At 44.3% G+C, this 23199-nt stretch overlaps 1 protein-coding gene across 1 annotated transcript in view; it reads right to left on the reverse strand.

The window, feature by feature from the left end:
* Window positions 1–253: 253 nt before the first annotated feature.
* The window catches only part of LOC142558347 (putative G-protein coupled receptor CG31760), a 230400-nt gene continuing 207454 nt past the window's right edge, over window positions 254–23199 (reverse strand). The window contains exon 15 of the mRNA XM_075670494.1: window positions 254–2718. Coding sequence (XP_075526609.1) covers window positions 2491–2718 — 228 coding nt within the window. The 3' untranslated portion in view covers window positions 254–2490. The remainder of the gene's footprint in view (window positions 2719–23199) is intronic.

The raw sequence follows: 23199 nt of genomic DNA on the forward strand, positions 1-23199 counted from the left end.
CTGCGGTTTCATTGAACAGTGGGACAATGATTCTCGCCTTTTTTTCGTGTATATACATGGTGACGACAGGAATATATGAGTCTGTTCTACACACGTATAAATGATAGCTGCAAAATTTTTTTTCTTCACGATACGTTGAGATTAAAATCATCTCATATCAACCTGTCTTTGGCTTCATATATATATATATATATATATATATATATATATATATATATATGTATATATATATATGTATACTATAAGGTGCGTCAGCGTCGAACTAGTTAAAGGAACTCCACCTTTCTCTCGTTTTTTTTAATTTTTTTTGACGTTGATACCTGAACTGCGGGACTTATTTTTTTACAATTCGAATAATAGCTTGTTGAGCGAAGGCTTCTCTAGAAAAAAGTATATCACGGGGAAACGATAGCGATTACAAATGTAATAAACCAGCTAGTGGCAAAAAACCATAGGGTATTGAGAAGAACATCGATGACCTACAACGACTACAGCTTAGGTACGTCAGTTTCACTGGACGCCTTCTGCTGACCGTGTCAGAAACACGCCCAACGTCTCCATCACATTGGCTTCCATATTTTCACAAGCAGTGATGATGCACGGCACAACAGAACTACACGAAATACCACCTTTCACTCAACAAACAACGACAACCTTCCATCTCCGGGCAAGGCTCTGAGAAAAGGCATCGACAACGTCACTCGCCTCATTCACACGTGGGATTCTTTCTTGAAGGAACAGTATACAATGGGCACACAGAGTGAGGAACATTTCAGACAGCTAGACTCCAAGTGCAGATTTCTCATTGAAACTGCGAAATAAGATTCACATCCTGTGATTATGCTTGTGGATGTATAGGTACGCTGCGTGACACAGAACACAAAAAATGTGACTGCACATCTTGCGGTATCATCGGACAAGATCTTCTGGCGGCACTGTTTTCTCGGACACGTACGTTGTTGCTTCCCCCAATCGCCTTCCTTCCCATCCATGGTGTGCTCGAGGCAATCGCGGCCTTACGTCATTCGCGTAAGGCGCGAGTATGTTTTTTTTCAAAGCCACCCTCGAAAGCGATCAACAGGCGGCCTGTCGTAGAACGCTATAGCTACGATTGGCGACGTGGTAGGAAGTGGTGATGTGAAGGGTCTTACTTTGCATAAAACCTGCGCTATGTGGCCTTTTACACTAAGCGTACAAAAATACGTAGGGTTATTGAAGGCAGTCATGCCCCACATGGGTTTACCATTTCTGGCATTACAGGATCAGCAGTGCGGATACTTAAAGTGTTCGTAGGTGTCACGCCTAAAACACGAAGTGCAAGCGAAGGTCCCAAACATGCTTTTTTTTTAATGTTGCCGCCTTCCAGAATATCGGTCTATCTTTCATGTACCAAATTTTCATGTACCAAAGTGCCCTTAAAAGTCATCACACGAAACACAGTGCTCTTAAAAGACGAGCAGGAAACTTCAGTTCACTTTCGACCGTCGTGCTAGCATTTCCTGCTCGACTCTTGGAAATGCGCCTCGAGGATATCGGTTCATGCCGTAAACACTATAAAGAACAACTGTCTTTTTTCTTGTATTGCGACCGCTTCCGCGATGGAAGAATTTAAGTAGGATGATCAAATGTGAGCCATATCTCGCTCAGAAACCTCACTGAGATCAAGAAATTACACAATGTTATATTTTCACGCTCGTGTGAGACTGCATTAGAAGACGTAACGAAATGAAGCAATGTGTTTTTACTTGTTTTTATGCCCAGGTGCACCTTTTCAAGAACACTAATCTCTCTACATTCCGTTGAACCGAGCACAGCGCTGTTGCAGCAACCGTTGGAGCATTTAAGCAAATCATATAGCCATATATATAGCCTACTGCAAAGCTGACCGCTGTTTCGCATCTGCGTTCCCGAGTTGACAACCTACTTATTTACTGCGCCGCGTGGTATCCACTAGCGTATTTACTGGAGTACAGAGCCGTGTAGATTTGGCACGCGTTTAAGGCGCTGGCTTTAGCGCCGCCTTCGGACGGGCAGGTCACAGCTCTCTCGGCCGTAAGCCTTCTCTCTCTCTCTCTCTCTCTCTCTATCTCTTTCTTCTTTTTTTTTTTGCGACGGTGCACTACTGAGGAAAACTGCATCATGTTTGTGGATTCAGGTAAATGTTCGTGATTGCAGTGCACGATAAACACGTTGTGCCCATCGCATGATGTATGCGATGGCAAAATGAAGACACCAGGCACTCGCTCCAAAAGCCCGCGCGGCCTCCGCTGCGACACTCCCGTTTGGCCCACCTGGCGAATGCGCCAACGGCGTTACCACCTCATATAGGGCCAGTGCCGAGCGTCGCCAAGCTCGCCCAAAGGTTGCTAAACTGGGGTGGTCGCTTAAATCGCCACAGAGTCACTTCTGAACACCGTAGACAGGACACAACACAACCAGCACTGTCATTGAAACAATATCGGCCTCAGAAGTTCGTCGGAAGGACAGGTCTCACACTCGTTCGCTGACCAGCTCGGCGGCGGGCGAGATGCGCGAGCCAGGTGAGTCGGTGTTGTCGAATTTGATGCACATCGCCTTCACCACGGGACTCTGGGTGGAGTTGCCCTGACTGCTGCTGCTGAAGAAGCCCCCGTGCTTGGGCTTCAGGTGGCGGTTGTTCATCTCCATGTGAACGATCTTCATGAATTCGATCTGGGCCGCCAGCTTTTGAATCTCCTCCTGCACAAAGCGCGAGAAGCATTTAGCCCACCACGCAATGATCTGCATCAGGTGACACAGTCGTGGGATACTTTTTGTCCCCATATAAGAGCCCGACATTTGGACGTATAGTGCAGAATGCTCACTGAAGCGCCCATATAAAGAAAGAAAATGATGCCGCGCACGTTTCTGCGTATATTAACTCTTCGCTTCAGTGTTCAAAGTACTAAGTGCGCGAAAACACAAGAGACGCGAAAGGAAAATACACAGGTGTGCCTTTCAGGCGTCGTGTCTTTTAGCGGATCTACAAGAAAGCGGTGGCAGGACAACGTCTTGCTGCGAGCGCCAGTGTTAGCGCTGGCCTGACTGCGTAGAATCCCTTGATATATATACAGCGAATAGGCTCGTTTGGGCCCCAATACTCCACAGTATGGCGCGCGGGAGACACCTTCGGCATAGATGAGGCTGCCGGTTGCTAGGAATGGATTCGACTGGTCGGCACTGTAGAGGATCGTGGAGTGGCCTACGACTCGCTGTCGGCTTTCGCCAAAGAGTCGGGTCTGCTGCGCCAGTTGTATGCACCACCTGTAAGGCAAGCTGCCTCTTCAACGATATAAAACCACTTCCCGTTATTCCCTCAGAACGGCAGACCAACGCGTCATCGTTGTGCAATAAGCATTTTGTGATCAAAACTATAGTTTGAGGATCATGGATAATCTTGCCCAGCAGCATGCCACTTTAAAATACAACTCATGTTTCTTCGGTGCCAAAAATTTGTGTTGCGTTTAACAGACGTTGTGTGTTTGATAGAGCATAATATTGGAATACCGCGAGCCTCAGTGTGAGAAATAACCGCCTGTTTTAGGTACCCCGATTTCCATTTCATGCAGAAAAAGTCGTCAGAGTCCTATAGAGCACGAACTCAGTTGATACGCCACGCTGCAGAAGCAGCACAAGCAGAAACATTTCTTTTCGCTTTGCTCCGTATTAAAAGAAAACGAAAGATGTGAGAAAAAAAGCGTTCAGCTTGTGAGTGCAGTGCCCTTTCCAGCACTACATATGGCCTCAATGAGAGCACATAGCAGGCAGTGAGCAGGATATGTACAGCTAGACGTTAAATTGTTTACTTAGTTTTCACCACCAATAGTAAGCTATGGCGTAGTGGATAGTTTTGGGGTTAATTTTGATTACCTGAGATTCTTTAGCACGTACCGAAATTTACACACATGGGCGTTTTCGTTCTGCGCTCCAACATTAATGCAGCCGTCGAGGCGTGAATAAATCTGCGACCCCGAGCTCAGCATGCCGGATGCCACAGACGTCGATGAGGCAACAAATCTGATCCAGGTTTTCCCCAAACCGCAGTGACATATTATAGGTGTTTCGTTGCGAAAAAATAAAAAAATGATTGCTTCCATTTTTCGCCGTCGGTGAGCGCTTGAGACAGAAATTCTCTTACAACTTTCAGAGCCGGTAAGGCAAATAGAAGTGCTAAGCATGGTAGCTTGGTGTTCTGAAAAAAAGTAACAAAAAAATATGTACGTCGACCGCGTTTCGTCGTTATAAAATGATAGCAACGAACTGCGCCAGCTCACTGCCTGGAGGCAATGTACACAGAACTATCTGTAAGCTAAAAGATGCGTTGTACTAATGAGCGTCTGGCATGTTTAAAGTGGATACTTTAATCAAAAAGCACTGGCGCAGCTTGGCTCGGAGCAAGAGAGCACGTTAAAGAAACAAAGACCCCTCCTCCCCCCCCTTCCCCCGCTTCGTTGTCTCGACGTGTAGCAAGCAATCAACACGGAATAGAAATTAGGCAGCGCACCATCGGTAAAAGTCTCACGCCCGCTGATCGCCGGAGAGCACAGTTGCAGCGCGTGTGCCCGAGGCTGGTTTGAGATTAACATCTACGCGACACGAGAGTGGGAAAAGCGACGAGCACATTTGAATTAGCCTTGAGCGAGTCGAGAGCATTACCAACGCACGCAAAAGCGACGGCTTCCTCCCACGAGTAATGCGATACTTGAGAAACGCTCTCGATAGGCGATAACGGTTATTTTTTCTGTAGTTGTGAACAATTACCGCAGCGAAGTCCCAGTTGTACAATACGGAGGAAAAATTCATTTAAAGGGGAACTGCCGTAGCCCTTCATTTGTTGGCGAAGTAGGTGGTACCCGAATCTCGAAGGCGTCCAACATAACTACGGCTTTGCGCTAAGATTAACGAACGCTAGGGAACTTAAATTTACAGATCTGGGTGCTTTATTTCGTTTTTTATTGAAATGTGCACCAACAGGCTCAATGGAAGTCATGCTCTTGCTCATAGTTGCGCGCCTCTCTTATGCCCCCCAACCTCCAGACAAAGTCTGTCAAAAATTCGAAGCACCTTACCAACTTTTGTTACCATGCTGCGTCGGTTTGTACGTGACTTGTCTTCGGCATGGCTGCGCATGACCTCAATAGTCCCCACGCTGGAACTTCAGTCAGAATCTTCCAAAGAAGAGCCTTGACTCATAATCGACGTTACAGTCATACCGGACGATATTGATAACGGGGGATAAGTAAACTAGGAATCAAGTGATGATAGAGGCTTATTTCTGATAGCGCGTTCGAAGATGCGCGGCGATCGAACGTTGCTCTTATCCAAGTACATGCTGGACTGCATTTGGATAACGCTCGTGTGTTTTCTGTAGAATTTTGCTTTCTGTAGCTCATTCGTTTAAGTCAGTTGCCTTGGCGTATGCCTATATATCTGTACATCACGTTTATTGTGAATTCTGGAAACTGCGCTGATCCCCTTAATGCCCGCCAAAACGTACACTAAACGTTACACTGATTACGTTAAAGACGTTCTTGGATACGGCCAGTTTTCAGCACGCCGACAACTATACCGCCACCGTAAGATTGTTCGTCTGGGCGTCTACAATTTTAAAGTCACGACACTATCATTTATTACAGCAGCGCTCGCTGTTCATTCACATTGCCGTTCACGAGCGAAACTGGTGAGCAAAGCTACATACGCATCCTCATTGCGGAAATCGGCCGCGATCTCCGGCAAACAACAACGCCGAATTTCCAGTGGTTCCACGGGGAGGGTCCAAAACCTCGTGTGCACAAAGAGAAAATGGTGGCACGGTACTTCACCACGTCTCTTGTTTCGTTATTCAGAGTGTCAGCCAACTACTTAGGCAGCCGGCCGATGAGAAGCATCGCCGTATAGTTACAATTTTGCACAGACATACTTTTGGTTATGAATACACAAGCGCCAAAAATGTTGCTACAGTGAACGGCTATAAACAAATTATACATATATAGCCTAGATGTCTGCCCGGAGAGAATTGAATTGACAAGGTTTTAGGTCCTGCGGATACACGGCTGTCCATGATGGCTGCCGTAGTGGAATGGTAGTAGCTAAACCTAGGATATTTTAGCGTTCGCCGCTAAACCTTACAACATGTTTTTTTCTTCACATTCTTCGCCTCTCCGAATGCCACTGTCGCAGCTGGGAATACATCCCTCGGCTTCGTGCTCATCGTAACACCATAGCTCCTGATCTACCGCAGATCGCGTCAGCAAGAAATGAGCACAGAAAATTACTTTCAACCATAAGCGTTGCAGCTATTCTTTCTTCGGTTTCGCTTTACCATACGTACATGCCTGTATCGCGAAACCATCTGTATTTAATTTCAGTTTCAGATTATTCTCATCATAAACAAAATGCCTCTTTTGTGTGTGTGCCCAAAGGTAAAGGTCGATAAAACATACTATGTTGCAGTGCGTCATATACCCATTCTATGAGCTTTGTGACTCAAGATCGGAAGATTCGGATGCCTTCATACCCGCAGCAGCGCGGTTCAAGACGGACGTCTCTGGTATCGTCCTCAAGCGAAGCGACTATCGTATACAGCAACATCGTGACTACGACAGTAGCTTTCATGCCCGTCGACGCGATGGTAGGCCTCGATGCTATCTCCCGACAGAAACTTAATGATTTCTTCAAACTTGCCCCTGCAGTAATCCAAGAGGTTCCCGTGAACCCCCAGGAAAAACGTCATTGCCGTTGACACAACAGATGATAAGCTGGTGCAAACATTGCTTGGTTTGTCTGAAATCTGTGGTGTCCACACGCGGCCTTACATACCCCAGGGTGCGCATATATCAGGTGTCGTATCTGATGTGGACTTGGAACTCAAAGACAACGTTTTTAAGAGCGTGATCGTCTGCAAGCCACCATGCAAAATAATTAGCGTTTGGAGGCTGGGCTCGTCAAAGTGTACGAAGATATTGTTTGCCTGTGAAAAGCTGGATAGTTATATAAAGGCTGGAATTGTACACTATTCTGTTCGGCCTTGCATACCAGTTCGGCCTTGCATACCATGTTATAGCACTTCAGGAAACTTACATAAGAAAAGACGAATATCGACTGCAAGACTTCGTGGGTGTCCACAGTAACACTCGATGCGCGGAACCAGCCTGTGGCTCTTTTCAATGTGTGGTCGCGGCGCATATGTGCAATGCTTCAAAACCGTCAGTATACGTACGCGCTGACTTGTATTTCATGGTGCTCGACACGGACGACATCTGTGACGAAGAGTTTGAGTGTACAGCTGGATGCTGCTGTAAGTCTCATGGGTGTGACTACGACGGTGGTAAGCATACACAACTGGCATGCACGTTCTTCAGATACCTCACCACTTGAGTGCTTAGTCCCTCGGTGTGGTGCATCATTTTGTGTTATGCGGAGATTTTACTGCCCGCCATCCGCGATAGTGTTCCCGTCTCCAAGACAGTCGTGGGGCAGAGATCAACGCGTTATTATTAAGAATTATGTGCAAATACTGAATGATGATTCACCTACATCTATAATCAGAGGAAAGGAGCATTCCTCAATAGACCTTGTGATATCAACGACAGATGTGTGTTTGGCTAGGTTTTGCGAAGCTGACCCGTGAGGCTCAGAACACCTACCTATTTGATTAACACCAACACATACAGCAAGGCCGCCAGACCGTACAAACTGAGAGAAGTTCCATCAGCTCATCTCAGGAACACCATCTCAAGGCAGTCTGTTCAAACGAATGAGTGAGTGTTTACGACAAGCTACAGTACGACGACGAAGAAGTATCGGGAAACCAAACCTCGATCTTAAGCTTTTGCGGCCCCCCGCACGTCGACGCCGCGCATATAGGCAGGCGCAGTGCTCTAAACGATGCACTGACTGGACTCTCTATAACCGCACTAATGCAGCCGTACGGCGGCATACAAAACAGCATCGTCGCAAGAGCTGGGTAGCCATATGTATTTCGCGGCATACTCGAAGTGGTTTTGGAAGTGTATGGCGCCTACTGCAAGCGAAAGCTGCGAGTATTCTATGGCTGCATTGTGCATAGCGAATGGCCAGTCGCCAAAAGATTTAGCGGAGACATTTGGAGACCTTTTCGCCTCTCCTATACCCAGTGACACCACAAATGGCGTCCTTCTTTCCTTTTACAAGTCAGAGTACCATAACTGCTTCCTATGCTCCTGCCTGCAGATGGACGACGCAGATTTTACTCTTGAGGAGCTTTGACACGCGCTCAGCCTCTCCGAACGCCGCACTGCCCCAGGTGAAGACAGTGTGACGTACATTGATACTGCGTAACATTGATGTGAGTTTTCATGACCGTATATTGTACGACTATAACGAAGTATGGAGAACCAGTGTAATCCGTGCTGAATGGAAATCGTCCTTTGTAATACTGATTTTAAAGCCCTGGGGCCCCGCAAAACACCTCAAGTCTTACCGGCCAATATCACAAACTTCAAATGTCATCAAGTTAATAAAGCGAATAGTCCTATTTCGACTAGTTCCCAGGCTATAGAAGCTGAATTCTTTCCGTGATCTCATGAGTGCCTTTCGTCACCGCCGTTCCGCTCTGGACAGCATTGCAGACCTTCTCTCAGCGTTAGAATTTCAAATCGGTCAAATTTTCAAGACAAAACATGCACTCCGTCTACATGCTCTTCCTAGACATAACCCAAGCTTTCCACTCGCTTCCGTATAATTTGATTGTGAAGATGTAGAGTTAAACTTCCCGTTAAACAGAAAAAAAATACAGAGAATCAGACCTTATACATAAGTTCAAGACATTGCCACCATCATGATCATCATCATCAGGCTCTTTTATCTCCAGTGTAGTACGAAGGCCTCTCCCTGCGATGTCCAATTGCTCCTGTCCTGCGCCAACCGATTCCAACTATCGCCAGCGAAATTCCTAATTTCATCGCTCCACCTAGTCTTCTGCCGTCCTCGACTGCGTTTCCCTACTTTTGGTACCCATTCTGTAACCCTAATGGTCCAACGGTTACCTAACCGGCGCATTACATGACCTACACAACTTCATTTTTTTCTCTTGATGTGAATTAGAATATTATCTTTACCCTTTTGCTCTCTGATTTAAACCGCTCTCTTTCTGTCTCCTAACGTTATGCCTTGCAATCTTCGCTCCATCGCTTTTTGCACGGTCCTTAACTTGTTCTCAAGCTTCTTTGTAAGTCTCTCAGTCTCTGCCCCATATGTCCCACTAGTAAAATGCACTGATTGTACCACTTCCTTTTCAATGATAATGGTAAGCTTCCAGTCAGGAGCTGACAATGTCTGCCGTATGCGATCCAACCCATTTTTATTCTTTAATCAATTCCCTTCTCACGATCAGGGTTCCCTGTGATCAATTGACCTAGGTAAACGTACTCCTTCACAGACTCTAGAGGCTGACTGGCGATCCTGAACTCCTGTTTCTTTGCCCGGCTATTCATCATTACCTTTGTCTTCTGCATATTAATCTTCAACCCCACTCTTACACTCTCCCTGTTAAGGTCCTCAATCATTTGTTGTAACTCGTCTGTATTGTTACTGAATAGAACAATGTCATCGGGGAACCGACCGTTGCTGCGATAGTCGCCGTCGAGCCTTAATCGTAAGCCTTCCAAGTCTAATAACTTGAATACTCCTTCCAAGCACGCAGTGAATGGCATTGGAGAGATTTTGTCTCCCTGTATGACCCCTTTCTTTATAAGTATCTTCCTGCTTTTCTTGTGTAGAATTAAGGTAGCTGCAGAACCTCTGTAGACATTTTCCAAGGTATTTACGTGAGCGTTCTGTACTTCTTGATTACGCAATGCCTCTATGACTGCTGGTATCTCTACTGAATCAAATGCCTTTTCGTAATCTATGAAAGCCATATAGAGAGGCTTATTGCACTCTGCGGATTTCTCGATAACCTGATTAATGACATGGATGTGATCCATCGTAGAGTATCCTTTCCTGAAGCCAGCCTGTACCCTCGGTTGACTAAAGCCCAGTGTTTCCCTTTCGCTATTGGAGATTATTTGGTAAATATTTTATATAATACTGGGTGTAAGCTAATGGGCCTGTAATTTTGCAATTCTTTAACGTCTTCCTTTTTACGGATTAGTATGATGTTTGCATTCTTCCAGTTTCCTGAGACCCTTGCAGTGGATAGACACTTCGTATAAAGAGCTGCCAGTTTTCCAAGCATTATTTCTCCTCCATCTTTGATTAAATCGACTGTCATTCCATCTTCTCCTGCCGCTCTTCCTCGTTTCATGTCTTGCAAGGTACTTCTGACCTCATCGCTAGTTATAGGAGGAGTTTCTGTATACTGTTCACTACTGTTTCTAATGGAGGTATTCTGACTCCCCTGGGTATTGTACAGGTCAGTATAGAATACTTCCGCTTCTTTTACTATATCTTCGAGATTGCTGATGATATTACCCTGCTTATCTTTCAGTGAATACATATTCGTTTGTCCTATGACAAGTTTCGTTCTCACTGATTTCAGGCTGCGTCCATATTTTACGGCTTCTTCAGTCTTTGTCACGTTATAGCTTCGAATATTACTTATTTTCGCCTTGTTGATCAGTTTTGACAGTTCCACGAATTCTATCTTATCTGTTGAGTTGAACACTTTCATTCTTTGTCGTTTCTTTATTAGGTCTTTTCTTACTTGGGAGAGCTTGCCTACTGGTTGCCTTGATGCCTTGACTCCCACTTCAATTGCTGCCTCTGAAGCGAGCCTAGTTACGGTTTCATTCATTAGCTCCATGTCATCATCATCGCTCTGTTTTAAGGCTGCATATTTGTTTGCATGTACCAGCATAAATTTGTCTGCTTTTACCCTTACTGCCTCTAGGTTGCCCTGTTTCTTCTTGACCAATTTTGCTCTTTCTCTCTTCAAATTGAGGTAAATCCTAGCCCTCACTAACCTATGATCACTGCATTTTACCCTACCTATCACTTCTACATCCTGCACTATGCTGGGATCAGCAGAAAGTATGAAGTCAATTTCATTTCTTGTTTCACCATTAGGGCATTTTCCGGTCCACTTTCTGTTTCTACGCTTCCAGAAAAAGGTGTTCATTATACAAAGCTTATTCCTTTCTGGGAATTCTACCAGCATCTCTCTTCTAGAGTTCCTAGAATCGACGCCGTAGTTGCCAATTGCTTGTTCACCACCCTGCTTGTTCACCACCCTGCTTGTTAACCACCCTGCTTTTTCCCCAATTTTGCATTGAAGTCGCCCATTACTACAGTATACTGAGTTCGCACTTTTCTCATCGCGCTTTCAACATCTTCATCAAACTTATCTACTTCCTCATCATCGTGTCTGGATGTTGGAGCGTAGGCTTGTACTACCTTCAATATATACCTCTTATTAAGTTTCATTACGACTACGGCTGCAATCTCATTAATGCTGTAGAATTCGTCAATGTGGTTATGTCAATGTCATTATGGATTAGGAGTCCTACCCAGTATTGCTTCTTATCTAGGAGACCTCTATAGCATAGGACATGTCCGTTGTTCAGCAATGTATTCACTAGTTTTTCTAATCTCACTAAGGCCGAAGATATCCCAAACAATTTCTGATAGTTCCTCAAAGAGTCCTAATAAGCTAGCCTCACTCGAGAGGGTTCGGGTGTTAAACGTTGTAAGGCTCAGTTTCCATTGCCGGCCTGTCCGGATCCAGAGATTCTTAGCACCCTCTGCTGCGTTACAGGTCTGACCTCTCCCTTGGTCAAGTGCTCCGCAGCTGCTGAGGACTGAGGGCCATTGGGTAATTGAGTGAGTCGTATGGGGAGGGAGTGGCTGAATACAGCACCAGGGAAGCCAATTCCTGTTCTGGTGAGGGAGTGTCTTGTTGAAGCTTAGCGGGCCTTCCTAATTTTGTTGTACCGGGATTATTTTGCCGGTGACAGGCGTCACTCCAAGCCTGCAGATGTTGTGCACTGGTGGAGGGGAATTTCAAGCTCCCCATCGTAAAAAAAAAAAACTTATAGAGGGATTCGAACTTCCGACTATGACAACCGAGCATTCGACATCACTCAGTCAGATAATTCCATAGGCGGCGAGGCTATCGCCAACAAGTACAGACCAGAGGGCCCTACATGCCTAAAAACTTTTGATTTATCCGTAGTAGATTTTTAAATGGTTCTGGCCTCGTAGTTCCGGAATCGCACGTGCCCAGATAACCGTGAACTCGGCTAGGCAAACCCTACAGGCGTACCGACGACCATTCACAGTTGCGAATACATGTTCGTAGTCTACAGGAGCACAAACGAAAACCCGCGAAAGCGAATATAAGTGCAAATGTAGAAGAAATAACTGGGCGCGAACTACAACTTTCTTTTTACTTGATGAAAATCTGTATGTGAACTTTGCAACTTTTGACGTTACGTTCTTCATTTCTTATTGTTTGTGTGCTACTGCAAACCTTCTCATCACTTTACCTCTTCCTTTAGCGCTGCAATGTCTTTTTTTTTCAGGGCGGGGGGGGGGGGAGGAGAGGCTCTCATTAGAAAGTCAGCGCGAGGCATGTCGGTAGGGTCAGTTTAAGTCCATTTAGTATATCTCAAATGCCTGAGAACATGCTTGAATTATCCGCGGTACACGGATTTTGATGATCGCGGCCGGTGGCACGGCATAGTATTTCTCAATGGTTCTAACATAGTGGTTTTGGAGTCTCCCGTATGCAAGCGGCCATGAGCGCGGCTAGATAATCCTGGCTAGTCACGATATGTTTTTGGCGGAATTGAACAGCACTTAAAAGTGTGCAAAAAAAGAGAAAATTAGAAAATGAAAAAACTTTCAGCGCTTACCGCGAATTCACAAGTCGCGTCTGGAGGGAGGTCCACCAAACAGTTCGCAGTCTCAGCTGCCTGTCTCATGCATCGGAGAAGTCTTTCCGAACGAGACAGAACCAACAGGCATTAACGTTTCAAAGGGAGCTTTGTAATATATTCGCTATGCTAAGTTTCAAGCTATAGGCAACAACACTTAGATTGGTTGCTTAGTGTCTTTTTGCCCTTTCTTTCCGTTTTTTCCTTCTTTTCTTTATTTTTCTCTCTTTACTTATTCCATTTGAATATTTTCTCTTAATTTTTTTTTTCGCGAGCACCGGTGTCTGCCGTTCTTCTATTATCTCTCTCAGAGAAACGATAGCCCACGACCACCAGCTAAACAGGTAATCGAGAGCTGCTGTGCACGCCGTTGACACGCCGGCTGACACACGGCCGTGTCACTGGCCTTGTGCACAGCACTCCTTTGTTCTCAATTCTACACCCTCGCCGCTAACACACCTTCGATCGTTGCGGCACCCACCCGCCTTACCCCACCTATATATACTGTGGTGAGGAAAGCATATGTCGCCTTGAAGAAGACAAGTCAACTTGTCTAAACATTGGCTCCCACTTTCACCTTGTTCTCGTTTTGCTCAAGTTTAGAAAAAAGACTGTCAGGATTAAGTGCACCCAAAAGCTTTAGTAAAATCTAAAAAAATAACCAAACCAACGAAGTTACCTTTGTCAATTTCTAGTTAACATTTTTCTGTAAAGTAAATGAGAGCCAGGTTAGTCGAATATCCTTGTCTAAACCTAAATTGGTTCGGATGAAATAGGTTAAATTTTGTCACGTAATTAGACAGGCGAACATGGATTAGTTTTTCAGTTACTTTGATAAAAAGGGGGATAATGGTTATCAGCCTATAATAAGAAATTAAGCATTTCTCACCTTTTTTTAAATACCGGAGTAACCTTACTTATCTTTAACTCTCGGGGAAATACACCAGTTTCAAAAATTAGATTGGTTATGTAGGTGAAGACATCCGCAATATCATCAGCAATCGTTTTCGCATGGTTAGCAGAAATAGTATCGATACCTGCACTAGAGGACGTTATACCAGCAAATGTTCTTCTTACATCTTCTGGGGTAGCAGGAAAAAGAAAAAAATGAGCGACCACAATGATCAAGTTCGTCGTGCTTACAGAATGGAACAGGTACGGGAGAGGAGTAGTCACTAAATGCGTTAGCGATATCTAATGGGTTAGATATTACTGATCCTTCATGATGAATGTGGGCTACAGGCGGATTAATTGTTTTGTTGAGAAAGGAATTGATGAAGCGCCATTGTTTTTTAATGTCTGAGCCAGTACAATTAATTTTGCTTTGATAATAGCGCTTTTTGGCATCCTTCATTAGAGCATTCAGTGTGTTACAATACTGATTGTAACTATCAAGTTCATGTACATTAAATGGTTGTCTTTTTTTAAAATATAATTTATCTTTCTTACGCAGGCTATAAGCAATCCCTCTGTCAACCTTGGGTTTCTAGGCGAAGAATAACGTTTACGGCAATGTTTTATGTTGTCGATGAAGATACGTAATTGGATATCATAGAGATGAAAGCGGTGTATGCTGATTCAGCATTATTCATTGAAGTTCCACAAGACCAATCAGAATTAGACACCATTTCTATAAATTTGTCCCGATCAAACTTATTCTTAACAAAGTTTAGGCTATTAACGCGAGGACTGTTCTCAAAACAAAGTGCAACAGGGAAGTGATCTTTAATATTGCTTTGAAGAATGAATGCGGAGGGAGTATGAAGAAGGTTCGAAGGCGCATGGTCAATAAGTGTTCCCAAACTATCATCATCAGTGCAGCGGGTGGGAAGGGAGAGTAGAGATTCAAGACGATAACCTTGAAAACAGCTGACATACTGAGTTAGATAAGAGGAGGAAGCATAAAGCAAATTAATATTAATGTCACCCAAGATGACAACGGACTTTTTTTTCCTTTGAAAGAATGTAGTGAAGAATAATGTCAAGTGCTTCCCAAAAAAGCAGGAATTGGTGAATGTGGTGATCGATAAATCGTACCAAAGACAATATTATTATTAATGCCTATTACAGAGTGGTCAACCTTAATCCACACCGACTCGCAATCACAGATATTTAAGTGAAGATCAAGGCTACGCTTGTACCTGATGTCGGACCAAATAAACATGGCTGAGCCACTTTGTTGTGTTTTCAATTATTATTATTATTATTATTATTATTATTATTATTATTATTATTATTATTATTATTATTATTATTATTATTATTATTATTATTATTATCGAGCGGCCAGTCCGTGAACTTTTCTTTCTTTGCTGCTATCATCTTAATAGTCTTTATATCTACTGGCTGCAAGCTGTGCTAAGCCTTTAGTGTATTACTAGGCTTCATCATGTACGAACAAAGCACCAATATCGACTGTCTGAAGTCACGTGAAAATCATTTTCCCGCAGTCCGTCGCAAACAGTTTCTTTCCTAGAGAATGGAAAATAAGTAAGGTTGTACAAGTGTTCAAGTCGATCTGGTGACCGCACAGACACTTCGATACATCACCCGATTTCATTAACCTTTATCGCCTGTATGCTCTTGATTCATACAATTTTCTCTCACGTCGCATAACATCTTGACAATAGGCCTTTAGTAACCAGCGTGGTTTTCAGCCAATCGACACAACGTTTCGGGCTTACTACGGAATTACACATAAACTTATATCTTCTTTACTAAACTGACGTATAAACAAAGAGGAGCTGTAAAAGCCATGCGTGATCTTCTTGTGGGCGGTGATCTCATTAGTTGCTTGTGATCAGTGGGTCCGGTGGCGGCATGGCGAACGCCCGTTTCAAGCACGTCTGTTTCATCTTGCAGATTGCCGCTATCACCAGTAGTCCCGATGTTCTGCTACGAGATCCTGCAAACGACACGCCGCACAGGCTCCTACCGCGATCGAGCAGCGCCCAAACCGACAGTGGTGTTCCATCTGCGCCTGCGCAGGGATGCGCTGCTGTTCCGGAGATGGATTTTCCGTCCATCAGCGTGCCTATGAACAACTATCTCAACCGCACACGTCATGGTACAAAGGTGGCGCTGGCAGCATGGATGCCCAAGGCTATAAGAGCAGCTCCGTGGGATCACTACTTCAGTGGGTCCGGTGGCGGCATGGCGAACGCCCGTTTCAAGCACGTCTGTTTCATCTTGCAGATTGCCGCTATCACCAGTAGTCCCGATGTTCTGCTACGAGATCCTGCAAACGACACGCCGCACAGGCTCCTACCGCGATCGAGCAGCGCCCAAACCGACAGTGGTGTTCCATCTGCGCCTGCGCAGGGATGCGCTGCTGTTCCGGAGATGGATTTTCCGTCCATCAGCGTGCCTATGAACAACTATCTCAACCGCACACGTCATGGTACAAAGGTGGCGCTGGCAGCATGGATGCCCAAGGCTATAAGAGCAGCTCCGTGGGATCACTACTTCAGTGGGTCCGGTGGCGGCATGGCGAACGCCCGTTTCAGGCACGTCTGTTTCATCTTGCAGGTAACATACAATTGTAAATGTTACAGAAGTGATAATCGTTGTTTGCTGCTGCTGCCGGACCCTCTGAATTGTACTGCCGTTTTGAAAGAATTGGTGCATTGCCTAAAAATGTCATTGCTGTTACTTTGCGGTGACGTTGAGACCAATCCTGGACCAAATGTGGACGAAATGCTGTCGCAACTGCTGGATGGGCAGGCCCGCATTAGCCAAGATATAGCTAGCCTATCTGAAACGGTTGCATCCTTTGATAGTCGTCTAAAAAATGTTGAGCAAATGGCGGCGACTATGTCAAACATTGCACCACGTGTAAGCGAACTGGAGCACACGGTCGGTGCGCTTCAAAAACTAGTAGACAAGTTAGATCGTCAGAACGATGACTTAGAAAATCGACTCCGAAAAAACAATTTGGTTATTCATGGCTTGCGTGAGAAGCCTTCCGAGTCGGCTGATGATCTGCTTAAATCTGTATTGGAACTTGTATCAGTTAAACTCGGTGTAAAATGTGACGACATAGAGCGTTGCCACAGGCTTGGAGTTGAAAGAAAGGATAAACCTCGGCCAGTAATCATTAAATTACTGGATTTCAGAACAAAGGTTGCTATATTGAACAACGCCCGGAAACTTAAGGGGACTAATATATACATAAACGAGGACTACTCTGCACGTGTACGGATGGCACGTAGAGCGCTGTGGCAGAATTCGCAAGATATGCGCAAGAATGCTGGTAAATATAGACTTAAACATGACACACTCACGATTGATGGTGTTCGTTACATGTGGGACACTGATAAGAATGTCATTGTTCAGGCTTCAGCGCGCTCGCCTTCAACGGTGTCAGCCTCTGTGCCTTCGGCTCCCGTGAAATCGGCTTCTGCAAAAGCGACTGGCAGGAATAGAGCTTCGGCTAATACTGCTTCGGCTCGTGTTGACTGACGCTGCGAGCAGAATATAACTGTCCTCAATGTAAATGCGAGGAGTGTACTCAACAAAGTTGAAGCTCTCAATTGTTTGGTGGAAAGCCACAGCCCATCAATTGTCTGTCTTACAGAGACTTGGTTACATGAATCTGTTATTGATATCGAAATTTCGCCTCCCGGTTATTCACTACTTCGGAAGGACAGAGAAGTTGGCCGTGGTGGTGGTGTGGCAGTTCTCATTAAAACAAGCCTTAAATTTTCTTTATTACCTGAACTTCCTGGCATTGAGGCTATTTGGTGCAAAGTATACAGCAGAGGTATTGTAATAGTTGTTGGTGTTATTTATCGCCCTCCGAACTCCGACGATATTTTTCCTGCTATCAATGAGTACCTTATTAGTAACAAGCTGTGTGGTTGCAAACTATTGTTAGCAGGGGATTTCAATCTCCCATGCATTAACTGGAGCACACTTACCCCAACTGGCCGTGATAGGGCGCTTTGTGCTTCCCTGATCGACCTGGTTATTTCATTTGGGTTAACTCAACTTGTGGATTTCGTAACGCGCGAAAACTCAATATTAGACCTTGTATTTGTAAACCAACAACTCTTATCGCATGGAGTTAAATGTGAAGTCACCGAAGGCTTATCTGACCACAAAGCAGTTGAAATTGCCTTGAACTTAGTGTGCCCTCGACTAAGACCTGCATTCACAACCGTTTTGAACTTTTCTGCAGCTGACGATACTTCCGTACTTGACACTTTAGCCTCAACTTTTGATGACTTCCAACACTGTAGTGAACTGCACAATGTAGACACGTTGCTCCTTAAATTTTGTGACATTGTACATGAATGCCTGTCAAAGTACGTGCCCCAAAGATGTATTAAACGGAACCAAAGACACCCTTGGTATAATAGGGAGATAATTCAGCTCACTCGTCGCATTAAGCGGCTGCGTAAGCGAAGCCGTTCCGAGTGTAAGAACAATGCTTCTTTCTTCAACACGTTGAAGTCTAAATTAAGAGCGAAAATGCAAGAGGCTAAGAGCTTTTACTTTAATAATACATTGGCTACATTTATGAAAAAAAACCCATCTAGGTTCTGGAGATCGATTAGTCCTGCATCGTCTCTACCTTCTTCCTTTATTGTTAATGACCAATCCTGCTCCCAATCTGAAACTATAGCCAACGCCTTCAACAACTTCTTCGAATCTGTTTTTTCTACCGATAATGGCACCAATCCTCCATTTTCCGCGTGCCGCAATCTGCCCTCTCTTCCAAATCCTGATGTAACCTCCTCTGGAGTACATAACCTCATATTAAAACTTGATGTAACGAAAAGCCCAGGCCCAGACGGCATTCCAAATATGTTCCTAAAGAGGTACTCGGAATGGTGCGCAAGCTATCTGACTATAATATTTAAAAAATCAATAGACTCTACAACAGTGCCCCGGCTGTGGAAATTGGCTAATGTCGTGCCCGTATTAAAATCGGGAAACAAACAAATAATACCGAATTATAGGCCAATATCTTTACTTTCCACCAGCTCGAAACTCTTGGAGCACATTATTCACAAGCACATTGTGGAATACCTAAATGCCAACAATATTCTTTCCCAATCGCAGCACGGTTTTCGTGCTGGCTATTCCACTGTTACGCAGTTGCTTGAATTTACGCATGACATTGCATCTTCCCTTAACAGCCGAGGACAGCTTGATGCCATATTTATTGACTATTCTAAGGCCTTCGATTTAGTTTGCCATGCTAAGCTTTTAGTTAAACTTCGTACATATTTTGGTGACAGCAAGCTGGTTGATTGGATAGCTGATTACTTACGGTCGCGCTCTCAGTTTGTTACGTATAACCACGCGAAGTCGTCTGAGGTACAGATTACATCTGGGGTGCCGCAAGGCTCGGTGCTGGGGCCGCTTTTGTTCATTATTTTCATAAATGACGTGGCAGAAATCATTGGCGATACTCAAGTTAAACTTAGAATGTATGCAGACGACTGCGTAATCTACAACACAATCTCTGATGCTCATGATCAGGTTGCGCTAAATAACGTTTTTTCATTGTTTTGTAACTGGAGTGAAACCTGGCAAATGTCTATTAACTTAAAGAAGACTGTGGCCATGACCTTTTCAAACAAGAAACAACCCCTTTCTTTTACTTATACTAACGACGGAGTCGGTCTAGTACATGTTACGGAGTTTAAGTACCTCGGTGTAACTCTAGCGTCAAATTTAAAATGGCGCAAGCATGTTGAAATGATCTGCAATAAGGCTCGTCGAAAACTTTGGTATCTCCAGCGCACGTTAAGCAACTCAACAAGAGAATGCAAATTGACTGCGTACAAAACTTTGGTCAGGCCCATACTAGAATATGCATCGGTTGTTTGGTCACCTCACCTCAAGCACGACATAGCTATGTTAGAATCTGTCCAAAAAAGAGCAATTAGGTTCATTTTTTGTCGCTATGACCGGCAATTCTCGCCTACTTCGCATGCACACGTTTTAACGCTGCAATCTCTCGAACATCGGCGTAATTCTGATCGCGTTATCCTTCTTCATAAGATAGTTCACACCGGCTTGAGTGTTCTGGCGCCGATTTCTTTTGTTGCAGCTTCAGCACGCTGTACTCGACGATCTGATCCCCTGAACATTGTGCCCTTCAGGTCGAATATTGATTCTTTTAAATTTTCCTTCTTTCCACGGACGGTGGATTTATGGAATAAACTTGATGGGTCTCTGCGCAGACTCGGTACTGAGGATTTTGAAAAAGAATTGTGTAATTATGCATTCTGGTAATGTTTTCTAGTATTCTGGTGAATTTTGTTAAAAGTACTTGAAATTGTATTTTTTTTTTTTTTGTTACTCTGTACTCACTCCTGCTATGTCTCAGAAACTGAGACAGCAGTATTTGTAAATAAAAATTAGTACAATTAAGTGACATAAATTATGCCTCGCAACAACGCCATAATGACTTTGTCGTACCATTTGAGACTTTACGTGCTTTGGTGTACTTTTAACGCGCCACGGACTTCTTGTACGCTCTGCTTTTAAATGATGCATTTATTCATGAGCAAAGTAATTGTGCTTGCCACAGGTCATACGTCCACTCTGTATTATCCGTGCATAAATTCAGAGCTTTCATCAAAACGTTTGTATTTGTAGAGTATGTCTAGGGTGTTTCACTCTGTGCGATAGTGAAAACATTTGACTGCGTTTTTATTTTTATTTTTATACAGTTCTCTTGTGTAGATTTATTAATATATGCGCACGCGCGGGGGGGGGCACGCGCGCGCGTGTCTCTCTCTCTCTCTCTCTCTCTCTCTCTGTGTGTGTGTGCGTGCGTGCGTGTGCGTGCGTGCGTGTGTGTGTGCGTGTGCGCGTGCGTGCGTGCGTGCGTGTGTGTGTGTGTGCGTGCGTGCGTGCGTGCGTGCGTGTGTGTGTGTGTGTGTGTGTGTGTGTGTGTGTGTGTGTGTGTGTGTGTGTGTGTGTGTGTGTGTGTGTGTGTGTGTGTGTGTGTGTGTGTGTGTGTGTGTGCGTGCGCGCGCGCGTGTGTGCGTGCGTGTGTGCGTGTGTGTGTGTGTGTTAGCTTCCACACGGGTCTGCACTCGGCCCAGTGATGTTATTCTTTATAAATGATCGTCCGTCCAGTATCACATCAACCATCCATCTTTCCACTACCTCGCCCCCCCCTCCCCGCACCTCTTCACTGTTTCCTTTACTGTCAAATTTTCTTTCCTAGCGATCAATTGTTGCTTCAGAACGACCTAAAAACTACAGGATACTGGTGTGCTTAGTACCTTATGCAGCTGAATGTTTCTAAGTGCAAGTTCTTGGAAGTATCGCGCAAGCGCACTAACCTACCTGTATGTTTTTTACTCGGTTATTCTTGAACAGCTCACATAACCTTGGTAATATCATCACAATTGCATTGAACCAGTTTGTTCATATATTACAGCTTGTAGCTCACGCTTTTAGGTTGCTTGGATTTATCAGGCTACCCCTCTTTCTCTCGCCGCCCTCCATCCGTAAACTTGCGCACAAATTTTGTACTTACTAAACTAGATCATCGTCACCGTCATCATCACTAGCATATTTTTATGTCCACTGCAGGACGAAGGCCTCTCCCAGCGAGTTTCAATTACCGCTGTCTTGCGCCAGCTGATTAGAACTTGAGCTTGCCAATTTCCTAATTTCATCACCTCACCTAATTCTCTGCCTTTCTCGACTGCACTTCCCTTCCCTCGGCGCCCATTCTGTAACTGTAATGTCCACCAGTTATCTGCCTTAAGCATTACATGGCCTGCCCAACTCCATTTCTTTTCTCTTAACGTCAACTAAAATATCGGCTATCACCCTCTCCTCTCTGATCAGCGCCAGTGTATTCCTGTCGCTAAACGTTACACCTAAAAATTTTCATTCCATCTCTCTTTGCGCAGTCCTTAACTTGTGCTCGAGCTTCTTTGTTAGCCTTCAAGTTTCTGCTCCATGTGTTAGCACCGGTACAATGCAATGACTGCAAACTTTTATTTTCAACGACAGTGGTAAGCTTCCAGTCAGGCTTTGGTGACGCCTGCCGTATGCAGTCTAACCCATTTTTATTCGTTTGTAAATTTCCTTCTCGTGATTAGTGTCCCCTGCGTGTAATTGACCTAGATAAACGTTCTCTTGTACAGACTACAGAAGTTGGCTGGCAACCACGAATTCTTGTTCACTTGCCAAGCTATGAAACGTTATTTTTCTCTTCTGCCATATTAATATTCAACTCTACTCTTAGACTTTCTCGGTTAAGGTCCTCAATCATTTGTTGTAATTCATCTGCAGCGTTTATGAACAAGAAAATGTCATCTACAAACCGAACGCTGTTGAGATATTCGCCGTTGATCGTGACTCTTAAGCCATACCAGTCTAATCGCTTGAATATTTCATCTAAGCATGCAGTGAATAGCATTGGAGAGATTGTGTCTCCTTGCCTGACCCCGTTCTTGATAAGTTATTTTCTACTAGAACCAAGGTAGCTGTGCAATATTTGTAGATATTTCCCAAGGTATCCACGTATGCCTCCCGTAGTCCTTGATTACGCAATGTCTTCAATACTGCTAGTATCTTTACTGAATCAAATGCATTTTCATAATCCATGAAAGCCATATAAAGAGGTTGATTGTACTCCGCAGATTTCTCAATTACCTGATGGATGACCCGGATGTAATTCATCGTAGAATGTTCGAAACAGCTATATAGTTAAAACAGCTTTTCCTAAGCATTCTGTACAAGACAACGTGTTGCTTTTCAAGAACAAAGTACGTGAATTAATTGAGAAATGTATACCGGTGTGCAGCTTCCGTTCTACTAAAAAAATGTTATTTCCGAGCTGCAGAACAGCGACAAAGCCCAAGTGCATGGGACAAATACTACTCAGCGGAAACCACATACCTCGCAGCAATACGCAACACTAAGTCCAACTTTTTTCACAATCACCTTCCTAATGTGTTAACACGTAATTCGCAGTAGTTTTGCACGTGGTGAACCCGGAACATAAACGTACAATTACAGTTGCTGAGGAATAGAATGAAGTTGTAAGTGACGCAGAAAGTGCAAATGCATTTAACATCGCTTTTGCAAATGTGTTCACTCATAAGCGTGACATTCTTTTTTTCCTTACAAAGAACTACCACCAGTTAACTAACTATTCGCGAGATTGTATTTTCCACAAATGGTCTACCATCTCAGATTGAGCATGTCAAGGTCACCGTCAGCTGGCTTGGATGAAATTATTGTTTTTATTGTATTATGAAGTTTTTACTAAATACTATGAATATTTCTGCAAACTGCCTGTGTCTTTTGTATTCTCAGTCCCTTTCGACAGGTCACAATACCC

This window comes from Dermacentor variabilis, chromosome 1 (assembly GCF_050947875.1).
Source record: "Dermacentor variabilis isolate Ectoservices chromosome 1, ASM5094787v1, whole genome shotgun sequence".
Taxonomy (NCBI): Eukaryota; Metazoa; Arthropoda; class Arachnida; order Ixodida; family Ixodidae; genus Dermacentor; species Dermacentor variabilis.